This window comes from Fibroporia radiculosa (genome assembly GCF_000313525.1).
Source record: "Fibroporia radiculosa TFFH 294 genomic supercontigs, scaffold80812, whole genome shotgun sequence".
NCBI lineage: Eukaryota > Fungi > Basidiomycota > Agaricomycetes > Polyporales > Fibroporiaceae > Fibroporia > Fibroporia radiculosa.
Genome location: NW_012133520.1, coordinates 1 through 12,589, shown reverse-complemented (window position 1 = coordinate 12,589; position 12,589 = coordinate 1). Strand labels below are relative to the sequence as shown.

At 54.3% G+C, this 12,589-nt stretch overlaps 3 protein-coding genes across 3 annotated transcripts; all 3 read left to right on the top strand.

The window, feature by feature from the left end:
• Nucleotides 1-161: 161 nt before the first annotated feature.
• Nucleotides 162-4,290, top strand: FIBRA_08325 (uncharacterized protein; the record flags this gene model as incomplete). Its single annotated transcript, XM_012329971.1, has 8 exons — nt 162-283; nt 318-496; nt 549-605; nt 664-905; nt 964-1,090; nt 1,145-1,209; nt 1,263-1,349; nt 3,457-4,290. 8 exons carry the CDS (start codon nt 162-164, stop codon nt 4,288-4,290), a joined length of 1,713 nt encoding a protein of 570 aa, XP_012185361.1.
• A 416-nt stretch (nt 4,291-4,706) lies between these two features.
• Nucleotides 4,707-5,978, top strand: FIBRA_08324 (uncharacterized protein; the record flags this gene model as incomplete). The annotated part of the gene is made up of 1 exon (XM_012329970.1): nt 4,707-5,978. One exon carries the CDS (start codon nt 4,707-4,709, stop codon nt 5,976-5,978), a length of 1,272 nt encoding a protein of 423 aa, XP_012185360.1.
• A 1,545-nt stretch (nt 5,979-7,523) lies between these two features.
• On the top strand, nt 7,524-9,701 carry FIBRA_08323 (uncharacterized protein; the record flags this gene model as incomplete). Its single annotated transcript, XM_012329969.1, has 11 exons — nt 7,524-7,605; nt 7,668-7,756; nt 7,807-7,966; nt 8,029-8,094; nt 8,171-8,284; nt 8,973-9,047; nt 9,143-9,221; nt 9,271-9,340; nt 9,393-9,421; nt 9,481-9,536; nt 9,610-9,701. The coding sequence occupies 11 exons, from the start codon at nt 7,524-7,526 to the stop codon at nt 9,699-9,701; spliced, it is 912 nt and encodes a 303-aa protein (XP_012185359.1).
• Nucleotides 9,702-12,589: the final 2,888 nt, after the last annotated feature.

Sequence of the window (12,589 nt, the reverse complement as noted above, 5' to 3'; positions counted from 1 at the left end):
CAAGAAAGCACTAAGGAGTAAATACTGAGTTTGCGACGGAATTGAAACGCACACTCACGTGGCCATAAGACCTTATTTGTGCTTATTATTTTCCAAAGCTCTTGCAAAACAAGCATAAATACTACCTCCGTTGCGCCTCCTTCCCGATCCACGCGCCTTCCATGCCTAACAAGGCTCCCAACCCGCTCTATTTTCTCGGTCTTTCACTCGCCTCCTTTGGCGCGTTCTACTGGCTTGCTAAACGTAGAGAGGCGACTTATCCTGCGTCCAAGCAGCCTAGACAGTACGACAGCCCACTGATACCCCCGCGGCACAAGGAATAGATTGACTGCCTGGCATCGGTGTATGCCTGCTATATTTGATAAGATTGCCAGTGCATTACATATCAGGAAGAAACAGAAGAGATCCGCGAAGCCAAGGATGAGTGCTTTCACAACGCCCGCATTCGATAACAGCAAGGTCACCGTCATCTTCGTGCTCGGCGGCCCCGGTGCTGGTGCGCTCTTCCCTGTTCCGCGTGTGTACATTCTTGCCGATATATCCCTCAGGAAAGGGTACGCAGTGCGCAAACCTCGTGCAAGATTTTGATTTCTGCCATCTCTCCGGTACGTCCATCTTGGAACGTAGCTCATCTGTAGTCTCACCGTGTCCATGAACCTCTAGCCGGAGATCTCCTACGCGCTGAGCAGAACCGCGAAGGCTCACAGTACGGCGAAATGATTCGAACATTTATCCGCGAGGGCCAGATTGTGCCGATGGAGGTCACGATCAAGCTGCTCGAGAACGCGATGCGCGCCGCGCTCACAGAAGGACGCGCAGACGAAGGCTGGACAGACAGTCGGGGCCGGTTCCTGATTGATGGGTTCCCGCGGAAGATGGACCAGGCGATGAAGTTTGACGAAGAGGTACGTGTCCGTTCGTTCTGTGTACAAGGAATGGCTGCAGGACTCGGCGCGCGTGTAGGTTTGCCAATCATCCCTTGTGATGTTCTTTACGACAACGGAGGAGGAGATGCTGAAGCGCCTCATGGAGCGGGGTAAGACGAGTGGCCGGGAAGATGACAATGAAGAGAGCATCAAAAAGCGGTTCCGTATGTGTGATCTTATCGGATTCTTGTTCGAATTGTGTATTGATTTTTGCGTAGGTGTCTACAAGGAACAGACGATGCCAGTCATCGAATACTACAACAACGCGCATAAGGTCGCTACGGTATGTATTCAAATTTTGCTTGTAGCTACACAGCTACATTCATTCCTATTTAGATCGATGCGACAGCGACTATCGAAGAAGTGCACGAAAAGGCTAAGTCTGTTGTGACACAGCTCTTCAAAGGCGAGATCACGCGTAACGTAAGCGTATGACGTTGCGAAGATCCCTTGGTCCGCTGGACGAGTTCTTCCATCCATGTTTGAAGCTGGTGGCTCTGCATGTACAACACCATACGTTTAGAATGCAGCACACTATGCAGGAGATATTTCGCCATGGGTTCAGTCCCCATCCGTTTCAAAAAAGTGCCTGCTCACGACTTTTTGGGCGAGAAGTCGCGCATTAGGGCTTCCCGGAGCTCTACGTCGTACGTACAATCTTAACGTCCAACTTTCACATTCGTCAGACTAAGCTTCGGCGCGCGTAATGTTGTCGACCTCGGACTTTCTTGTTTAGTCTCACTTGTGCGAGGCTGCCCGCGTGCGCATGTCACAGACACAACGCACACCGTCGGAGCTGTTTTGCTTGTGAATTTTTAGAGCGTGATGCGTTCTCTTGGACGTAGCTTTGACCACTACTAGGGCCTCAAGTGAATAAGAAATGTAAGAGACAAAAAAAGCGTGTCCAACAACTTATGGGGTAGTACCTACGCGAGTACGAAAATCGACATTCTCACTAACAAAACGTCGTCTTAGGGCAAAGGTCTAGATATGACTCATGATTCATTGCTGTCTTGTGCGTGTCCTCATGCCGCCTCGCAAGGGTCCATGTTCCACCACTATCTATTCTCGTGCCCCTGGAACCCGATCTCGGGCTGAGGCTACTAGGAACCACGACGCTGGCCTTGAGGTGGTGGTCATTGTCTTCAAAATTCGAGCAGCTTTCTCGTGGTTCAAACTGTTATCCAGGCATCTCATGTTAGATGTATTGGCTTTTACTATCTCGCGCTATTCCAAATGCTTTAGTCGACAAGACCTATTTGGGTGAGTTGTTGGTTCTCGAAGACACCTCACTTCATGTCAAAAGGGTACTTTCCACTTAGAATTCTATGGTTGAGCAGAATAAAATCAACTTTCGGGACTCGGAAGAACTGCATATTTTTGACTTGGTGAAATTGACTTGGTAGATCAATGGGTGAGGTGACGCTATAACCTCGGCAAAGCTGACTTTGCAGATATCTGATCTATATTGGATGTCTCTGGATCTCGTGCAGGTCCGCTGCTATTTCTTACAACAATGTAAGAAATTTGAATTGAATCTGCTAGCTGGTCGGGCCTCATGTGAGCCTCAAATCCGGTGTGCTCTTATTCTTGTGTCTTCGCAGGCTGAGTGCCATTGTGCCCGAATTTATGCCTTTCAGTTCTTATTCAGATGTGGGACAGCAATGTTCAAGAATTCGTTTTAGAATTGACAGCAGCTTCATTTCCTGCCCTAATGATGATTCGGCCACTAGCGGTTGGGTGACTTTTTGGTCCTTCAGCGAACGTATTCGACGATACGCAGTCCATCGCCGTCTTTCGACACGCTGCCGTCCTGTGCGTCGCGCATGCATGAGCGTGTCACTACACAGGCCTTTCGTGATTCGCAATTTCTTTTCAAAGGGTTCAAAGGTTCCCATATTGCGCTGCTCAACCGTGACATTCGATGTGCAATTTCATTACTTTTTGGGTAACTTTTGCCGTTATCGAAAGGATCGTATGCACATTTGAGATACTGTTAGATCGGGCTTGGAGCGTCGCGCTTGAAGTTTCTGTTCAAATTGCAACGTCCAACCTCGATCGACTCGGCGCCTGCGCTTCGACCGTGTCGCTCACCCCCTTGATGATACGCTATACAGCTGCAGCGCCTTTATGGAACAAGCTCCCACTCCAGAAACAGTGAGACTTGTTTGAGCCGTCAAACGGCAATATTGGCATAATACTATATACCCATGATGTATTATTGCACCTCATGCTCGGCACCGATGAGTCTGCGCTAGCATTATCCACCGTATCCACTTCACTGGGCACACATCTAGCTATTCGAAACCATGACAACGACGTCGACAGAATGGAGCGCTCCGGAGTCAAAGTAGACTTGATTCCCGAGTGCCTTCTGGCCATCTTTACTGTGTGACCGCCAACAGCAGTGGGTATACACGAGCACACCGCACGACAAGATCACTCTTCTCCCTGTTCAAATGGAGAACACTCGATCCCAGGCGAGTCGAATGTGAATTATTGAATACCATGGTACTCAGCGTTGCTTCAGTTCAGTTCCATCAGCTGTTCAGTCACACTCTCATTGGATGTTCTGGGACTTATCCTGTCAAGGCTGGACACGAAATCCGCCCTGACATTCTCTAGGACATCAAAGTTGTTCCACACCGTGGCAACGCGCCAAGCCGTTTCGTCTCTTACTCTCGACTTTGCACGGGACAGTTACAAATTCAAACAAAAACGCCTGAAAGCCGTATTTGACTATCTCCTCGCCGACATTCCTGGACGTTTGCACTATGTGCACCACTTGAAGATCGTGAGATCGTGCTTCTGGGATGGGCCATTTCTGGACACCGGCTTGGTGCCTGTGCTAGCCAACATCTTGGAGAACGCTCAAAACCTCCAGACTCTCTACCTCGAGGCCATGCAGCCACTGGCTCAACGTGCGCCTGCGATAGTCAACGCAATCGTGGGTCTCCCCCGCCTGGAAAAGCTCAAGCTGACGGAGGTCGACTCCCCCACGCCAAAACTCTTACGTGGATTGCACACCACGTCTGTCCGCTTAGAGCTTGAAGTTTACCAAAACTCGACGCACTTTCGGTTCGCCGAGCTAGCGCTGCTTCAAGGCCATAATATCACCGACCTGACATTCAGCGGACCGGGCCCATGGGGCTTTTATCACGCGAAACTGCTGCAAGAGCAGCATATTCGATTTCCTTCAGTTCGAAGGTTCAGAGCGTGCTTTGTGAAAGGCGATGTTGATACACAGGGCAGCCGCATCATCCACATTCTGAAGCCTGTGTTCCCAAATCTGGAGATCTTTGAGAGCCAGATAGAGGCGGGTGGGGTGTGGCGCCTCCACATGTGCAGTACGTGCTGCACCTAATCTTGATTAAGGAGTATTTGAATTTTGGTTTTGAGATGTGTAGTACACTCTCCGTGTTCCACGACAGGACGTCTCGTCCAATGGCGATGATACATATCTGTGACGTTGCACGTATAGAGGAGGTACGTGGATACGGGGAGATGCTTTACCATGATGATGCAGGTGCGAATTGCTGTGCGTCGGTGAGGAGGGGACAATCTGTACTTGTATCAGTGCTACGAGTGCGCGGCCGAATCGTCTTCGCTGGTGAGCCATGTAATGAAGTGGATGGATGCTACATCATAAATATTGCGATCAATGTCCACCGCGTAAATAAGATGATAGCGCCCGTTGTTCGGAACCGGAATTCGCGTATGTACTTTATAAGAGCGCTGTGGGCGCGAATTGATCTTCCAGATCTCTGCCACTCCGACGAGATGCCCACTCTCGTCGTTTATAATCCTGTCTGCGGACATGGCGGTGCGCAACAGCTGTTCGATGACCATGTCCTCCCCCTTCTGCAGCAGAACGGCGTCCGCGTCGACAAGCTGCTCGTCACCGAGCGAGCAGGGCACGCAGGCGAGTTCATCACCGAATACCTCGAGGCCGTCGAGGGCCCATTCACCATCGTGCTTGGTTCGGGCGACGGCACTCTGCACGAGATCATCGAGACATTGACGACGACGACGCCCAAAGGCATGCGCGCCTCTGCCCCGCCCGCAAAACTCACCTTCGCGCTCGTTCCCTGTGGCACTGCCAACGCCCTCTACGCCTCCCTCTTCCCGCCCGCCCCCGCCCCCGACGCCGACGTCGATTCCGTCGAGTACAAGCTCCAGTCGGTTCGCTCGGCATTCGTCGCACACACCCGCCCCGCCCCGCTCACCCTCGCCCTCACCACCTTCTCGCCGCCACCCGGAACGCGCGCGCGCACCCAGCCCCGCACCGCCGTCTCCGCCGTCGTCGCCTCGACCGCACTCCACGCGTCCATCCTGCACGACTCGGAGGCGCTGCGTGCGTCCGTGCCGGGGCTGGAGCGCTTCAAGCTCGCCGCCGCCCAGAACATCGCGCGCTGGTACACCGCGACGCTGACCCTGCTCCCCGCCCCGGGCAGCGGCAGCGTGCAGGTGTTCGACCCCGCCGCGCGCGCATTCGTGCCCAGCCCGGACGGCCCCATCGTCGACCTCGCGGGCCCGTTCGCGTACTTCCTCTCGACCGTCAACGTCGATCGCCTCGAGCCGCGCTTCAGGGTCACCCCGCACGGCAGGGACCCTCGCGCAGCTGGCGGCCCGACGCTGGACGTCGTGGTCCTCCGCCCCGCCGGCGACCCGACGGCGGAGATGGACTCGGAGGAGACGCGCGCTGCGTTCGCGAAGAAGACGATGGCCGTCATGGGCGGTGCGTACGACGACGGCGCGCACACCCTCATGCGCTACGCTCCGGATGGCAGTCTGTCGACCGAGGGCGACGGCCCGTGCGTCGTCGAGTACTTCCGCTGCGGCGGGTGGGAGTGGGAGCCGGTGAGTGCTGCAGCATCTTCCGATCGCGCCGGTTGCAGACGTTTGGCTCTTCCCGCACAGGACGAGATCGACGAGCGCGCGCACCTGGTGTGCACCGATGGCGATATACACGAGATAGAGAAGGGCGGGAAGGCGTCGTGTGTCGCTGTCGCGCCCATCGACGACAAGTCCGGCTTTGCGGTCTTTGTCTGATGCAGCGGACACCCGAGAGATCGTAGACACGAGCAGGCTGACAATGATGAACAGGTGCGGACGGTCATCACTCATACTGTAGCAATACACCATGTACATGTGCTGCACTTTCGGCATTGTACCACTAGGACTACTTATACACGCAGCGCGCCCAACTCCATCGCACTCGTCGTCGAATTGGTGCAAAACGACGACCAAATGACCACAACATGCATGCTCGCGCGATCTAACACATGGACGATGTATCACTGACAATTCTCATCGAGCCTTCCCCTCGCGATGGAGTCGGGACGCGCAGCGCTACAAATCCACAATTTAAAACTGAGAACCATAAGGCAAAGCGCATACTGAAGGCACTGCACCACATGGCCACTCACCTCTACTTGGTTATCTGCAGGACCTTCGGATATCTCCAAATTTGGGAATACCGGTATCAAATATGATCTGAACCTTCAAATTGGAGGAATCCGGATGGGCCACCTCTGCAACCACTTCAGGTCAGTAAAGCCCCATGGGGCGCTCAGGTAGGTGATGCTATGGCCCTAGAGCAAGACCAGCTCTGAAGGCAGGAACGGCTTCAAGCATCGGTCAAGTTCCAGATTAAAGTGTATCGATGCAGCGCGCGATTCGTGTCGCGCGGGATTGACTTTGGTCAGCTGCAGCTTTGCCAAGCGGGAAAGACCCTCGATAGCGTTTACGACCTCAGGACCATCGATACAAGTGTTGCATATTATCGAGATGGAGAGTTCTGAGACAACCAAGGCATGGATCGAGCCACCTCCACAATTGGCATTGACTCAGCCCAGAAACACAATCTTACGATCGTAAAGTGGCGTACACAGTGTAGATGTCCGGGAATGTCGAAGAGAAGACAGTGAAATATGGCTTTCAGGTGTCCAAACCTTCAAGATCGCATCATGCAAAGCTCGAGAGAGTAAGAGACGAAACAGCTTGACATGTCGCCATGGGGTGGCATTCCCTTGTCGTCTTGGATAATGCTAGGGGGGACTTTATGTCCAGCTTCAACACGATTAATCGTGCGACGTCCTCGTTAAGAGAATATAATGAAGGAGCTAGCGTACATTGAGCGGAGAGAACCCCAAGTGCCATATAATTCAGTATAGTAAAACTAAATTCACCTGGGATTGAGGTCCCCATGATTTTCAATGGCCCCAGAAGACTTTGCGGTGCGGTGTGCCCGCCGTTGGTGGAGACGATGGCAAGGGCTGGAAGGTGAGACTCAAGGGTGAAACTTACTTTGACTCTGGAGCGCTCTCCGCCCGGGCCATTCTATATGTGCAGATAGTGGGTGTCGGTATCTGTTTGAATATATAAATGTTCAATTTACAGTAACATGTTGGAGGTACAGCACTTTAGATGTGGCCAGGAGGCAAGCGCAGATTGGCCGACGCATCTAATCTAATCTGGTCCCCTCCCGGCTGGCGCTTATCGTTCGACCAGCAAACTCTGACCCGGACCCGCATGTTTCAGCGAATCCTCTCCCTCAAGAGACCCCTCGGACGCAGCCTCCCTCTCTCACGTACAATGTCCTCCGCATCTTCCACCACCTTCAGGCCGTTCAACCTCGCGCTCATCCAGCTCGGGCAGATCACCGCCGACAAACCCAGTGCGTCTGCGCCCACTCTCCCAGTCAAACCGCCTCTCACGCGCAGATCGTCTCTCGGATAGCCAACTTACAGCATGCTCGGACCATGGTCCTGAAGGCCGCTGCGGGCGGTGACGACCCAAAGACGAAGCCAGACTTGATCGTGCTCCCCGTCAGTCCACCCTCCGTGACCCTCTCGCGCAGCGTCTGATCTTCACACAGGAAGTATTCAACTCGCCCTACGGCGCACAACACTTCCCCGTCTACGCAGAGCCCGTAGACTTCGTTCCCGGCCAGCCGTACGATCCCGCTGCGTCCCCCAGCGACTCGGTGCGGATGCTCTCTGCTGTGGCGAAGGAGACGGGTGTGTGGCTCATCGGCGGTGCGTCCCTCTGCGCGATATCCGATATCCCGTCCCCCGCCCTCAGCCGCGACGGCACGCAGGGTCGATCCCGGAACGCGGCGCGGACAACAAGCTGTACAACACCACGACTGTGTACTCGCCCCAAGGTCAGCGCATCTAGCTAGGCGCGGGCCACCGCGTGTTCCGGGCCCCGCGTCGCTCACACACTGCACGCGTCCACAGGCGAGCTCGTCGCGGTGCACCGCAAAGTGCATCTGTTCGACATCGACATCCCGGGCAAGATCACGTTCAAGGCATGTCCGCCCCCGGCCCTGTCGGGCCTTACTGACGATGCGCGTATGTAGGAGAGCGAAACGCTGACGGGTGGATCGACGTCGAATTACTTTGATACAGGTATGTCACAGTGCACTCGTTCGTTACTGCAAGCAAATTCCATATCGTGACGGCGAGAAGATGCAGCTCACATTCTCGCCATGTCTCATTCCCGTTTCATTCACCGTGGGGTAGATTTGGTGTCCTCGCGCGGGACATGCACCGGAAGGGGTCGTATTTTCTCTCAATTGTCGGAGCTCAGGCGTCGAATTTCATGTTCGGGCAGTGAAGATGGCAGCTTGGCAGTCTCTGATTAGCCCTTCTACCGCGGCCAGTCTTCGGCGATGTTCGACCGCCGAGCTTCGACAATTGTCCCCTGTGATTGGATCTTTCCTGTCACTGCGGGAACTGTCCACAAATTGAGCGCCGGACATAGAGAAAACATGGGTCGCTGGAGACGGCATTTGCTGAGCTCGAACATGTTGGTCGGACATTGTGGCAACATCCGTCGAACATGGGTGTTTGGTGAATCAGCAGCTGCCAATCACTCATCTTTGGTAGTCGAACACTACACCCATGATGTTCAAGCCTCGGTCAGAATGAAAACTCACTGTCTCCTGGGAGCTGTGTTCAACGCAAGTCCGCCACTCGAACTTTGGATATTACCTGTGGTGTGTAAAAACTAGGGATCTCGGTCTAACCAGACCACCAGACTTTGCCCGCATCGGCCTCGGCATCTGCTATGACGTCCGCTTCCCTGAGCTGGCGGCGATCAATGCGCGACAAGGTGCGGCGTACTCATCCTCCCGATCAGATTCGACACAAACTCACACACTGCTTGTGAATCTTCTTGCAATCGGACGGACGACATGTGCCCCGCAGGCTGCCAAGTCCTCATATACCCCGGCGCATTCAACCTCACGACCGGTCCGCTGCACTGGGAGCTCCTCCAGCGCGCACGGTGCGTTCCACCCTCCACCCTTCCGTCCGCGATGCTGACCGAAATACAGCGCGGTCGACAACCAGGTGTACTTTGCGATGTGCAGCCCCGCTCGGGACCTGACTGCCGGATACCACGCGGTGCGTCTCTCCACCTTCCGTGCTAGCCGCCGCTCATGCACACGCTTCGCAGTGGGGCCATTCGATGGTCGTCGACCCAATGTAAGCCCCACCCACACCGCTCCCCGTGCTGAGCGGCGTTCTCACTGTGCCGCACCCAGGGGCAAGGTCGTCGCGGGCACTACGCAGGACGAGGACATCGTTTACGCGCGCATCGGTGTGTCCCTCCTCTCGTCTTTGCATGCAGGCGCGCTGACACCCACGTGTGCGCTCGTTGCGACGGCGCACAGACCCGCAGACGTTCCACGACGCGCGTGCGGGCATCCCCGTGACGACGCAGCGGCGGTTCGATGTCTACCCGGACGTCAGCGCAGGGCTCTAGAGCGGAGCTGTGGCGAACAGGCACTCGTGTTTCTACCAGACGCTCTGAGTGTACTCGTGTACAAGCAAGACACATCTTTGTTTTACTATCAGATGGCGTACCGCTGGCTGCGCTACAGGCGTGCTATCAGTGGCGCTAATATACAATCGCAACTAATCTGCAACTACCTGGTTTCTGACCCATCCATTCTTCCAGGAATTTCGTGTTGTATACTAGTGGCGTTTACGAGTATGGGTATGATTTTTTTTTTCCCTTAGATGTTTGGCTTGGATGGAAGGACAGAAACATTGATGAATACGACATTTTCAGTTGATATAGTCGGCATCAGGGCACGTTTTCGGCACTGCGACAAATTCCATGACTGACTGCGGGGGAAAGTAACAGATTAGTTGCAATGGTTGTTTCCTTTCGGTGTCATCACTCTCCACACATAGGATCTCTGAAATCGACAAACACCAATTCGAACCTTGGCTTTCGAACGGCGCAAACTCCAACATATTCCGGCCAGCCATTCTTTCAAGCGAAGGTGAATATTCAAAACGTTCCAGAACTGAGTCACTGATCGTATGCTGATGTTCACAGTCTTCGATCCCGCCCGAAAAGTATAAGCAGGGCTCCCTCGCTTTGGCAGGAGGATAGACTCCTACATTGCCGTGAGGTGGAAGATATCCGAGCCGACAGCGCGAATGATGAGATGAGATACATTTGGGTCTCGCCAAAGACATGTATATGTAAGCATGCATATCATCCGCACAGGTAGGACCGCCTCCGGCAACGTCCCAACTTATCGATGCCAACATGTAATTCGTCGCGGGCATCATTGCTCCGACACGCACGGTTTCTGATGGCGGCTCCGGGAAATTGTGATTGTTTTGATGGCGCGCACCGAGCGACGGCGGTGCCCGGTGGGTGCCCGGTGCGGCCATCATCGTAGTGATCACGGACCAGGAAAGCTGCACGCGGCATTGATGTCTCCTTGTCCTGTGCGATGAGTGCATCGCAACGGCGCAGTCTGGTCGTCTTCACGAAATGGACAAGACAGACACCATGTCCATGTCTGTGCTAGCCACCACACCGGCAAAATATCCGCTCGGTGAGTCTTGAACGCCTTTGGTGACCGCAATGACATCACGGGCGGGGATTGAAGCCTCTGAATTTGCAACCGCCGGCGACCCGCTCGTCCCGGCGATTTTGCTGCGTCCTGTTATGTAACCGGCCAGCGGCTGCGGCTAAGCGTGCATGAACACCTGCGGCGATGCCCAAGCTCTCCTGAGCGTTGAGCACGCCTGTGTGGCTGCCCGGCCGGCGTCGGCACAGCCCTGTGGTTTTCCTCGAGAAGGCGTATATGGACCAGGTGCCGACGACTCCGAGTCGTATTCCTAGAGAACCGGTCGTCATTTCCGAGCGGTGAAGTGCGAATGCGGTCTCTTACCAGGAAGCACATCTTCCTCGGGGCCCGGGGCCCCGGCACGAGATAAGCAGACGTCTATTTGAGCAAAACGCAAGACCCGCCCGTCCGTGCCCAGGCTCGCGCGCCCGGGGCTGGCATCGTGCAAGTAACCCCACTTTGCGAGCTCGGATTTCGGCGCGCGCAGCAGATCCGGCGAGTTAACGACCAGGGCGCCGTGCCGTCACCTATCACGCATTTTTAGCAACACGCTCCGCAGGCAAATGGGGGGTGTGCACCTGAGCGCGCGCGGGGCTCGCTTCTGCCACCGCGTCTCGGACCGGGGCATCTGGACATACGGATTATCGCGAGTCTGCCCCAGCACACACCCTCCGGATTCAATATTCAAGGCCACGGTGAATTCTCCCACCTTTCCAGCTTTAATATTTTGAATGGCACGCTGGGCCAGCGAAGCTGTCGTCGGCGAGCGCACCGGGGTAGGCGATGTGTGTGTGTCCGCGTTCGAGCCGCTGCCGACGTCGATATCGCCCCATGCGATTCGCTAGCACAGCGGACCACCAACGTAGATCTCGGGTCTGTTAGGCAGCGGGTGGCCAGGGCGACAGCACACCTAAGATGGCGTGGTGGGAGTGGTCTCGTGCACAATTCCCGACGCGGAGATGTCTAGGTACAATATCGGTCGGGCTGTGACATTCCAGTGCGTCTCCTGTGCGGGAATGGAGGGAGGAAATGCGAAGACGCTGAGTGTGCGAGCGCTCCGCAGGTGCCACATTCTGGTCCGCTGTCTGCTGGTGCATAACTCTGCAGGGGAAAGGGATTAAACAAGTACCTATAATGATTGCGGTCAGCCCGAGTCTGCGTACGAGGACTAAGTATCGCATGGTAGTACCTCACATCGGACTTGATGGGACCAGCATCGAATCGTGCAGGGACTAGAGGTATGCATACAAAAGTGGCAGAGAGAGATAGCAGAGAACAGGCGAGATCATCAAAAGAGAGAGAAGGAGGAAAAACATGGGAAAGAAGAGAGAAAAGAGAGAGAAGAGAGAGATAGAGCTACAGGTGAGTACATTCAACATATATATGAGCATGTGTTCCAACATCATGGCATTCAAGTTCCATCTTAGTTGGAAATGTGTCCATCTTCCTGTAATTGTAATGGAAGGTATGTCTATCACATACGGTAAGTAAATGATCAGCCATGATCAGCCTCAGGCTTACAAGGCAAAAAGTACAGATGAAATGAAATGAAAACAACAAGAAAAACATTGAGTAGACAGATTATCGCGCAGTACAGGAGTATATGTAATAGCATCAGCAAAAAGCAAGCGAGAATACCTATGTTTAGATAGGATTCTAATCCCTGCCACACTGATCATACTTATGAAGAATTCAGAAGGTATATCTGATACCTGTCCTATTTTACAATCCAACACAATTCTATACAATCACTGTGTCCTCTGGTGTGACATGAGCAATA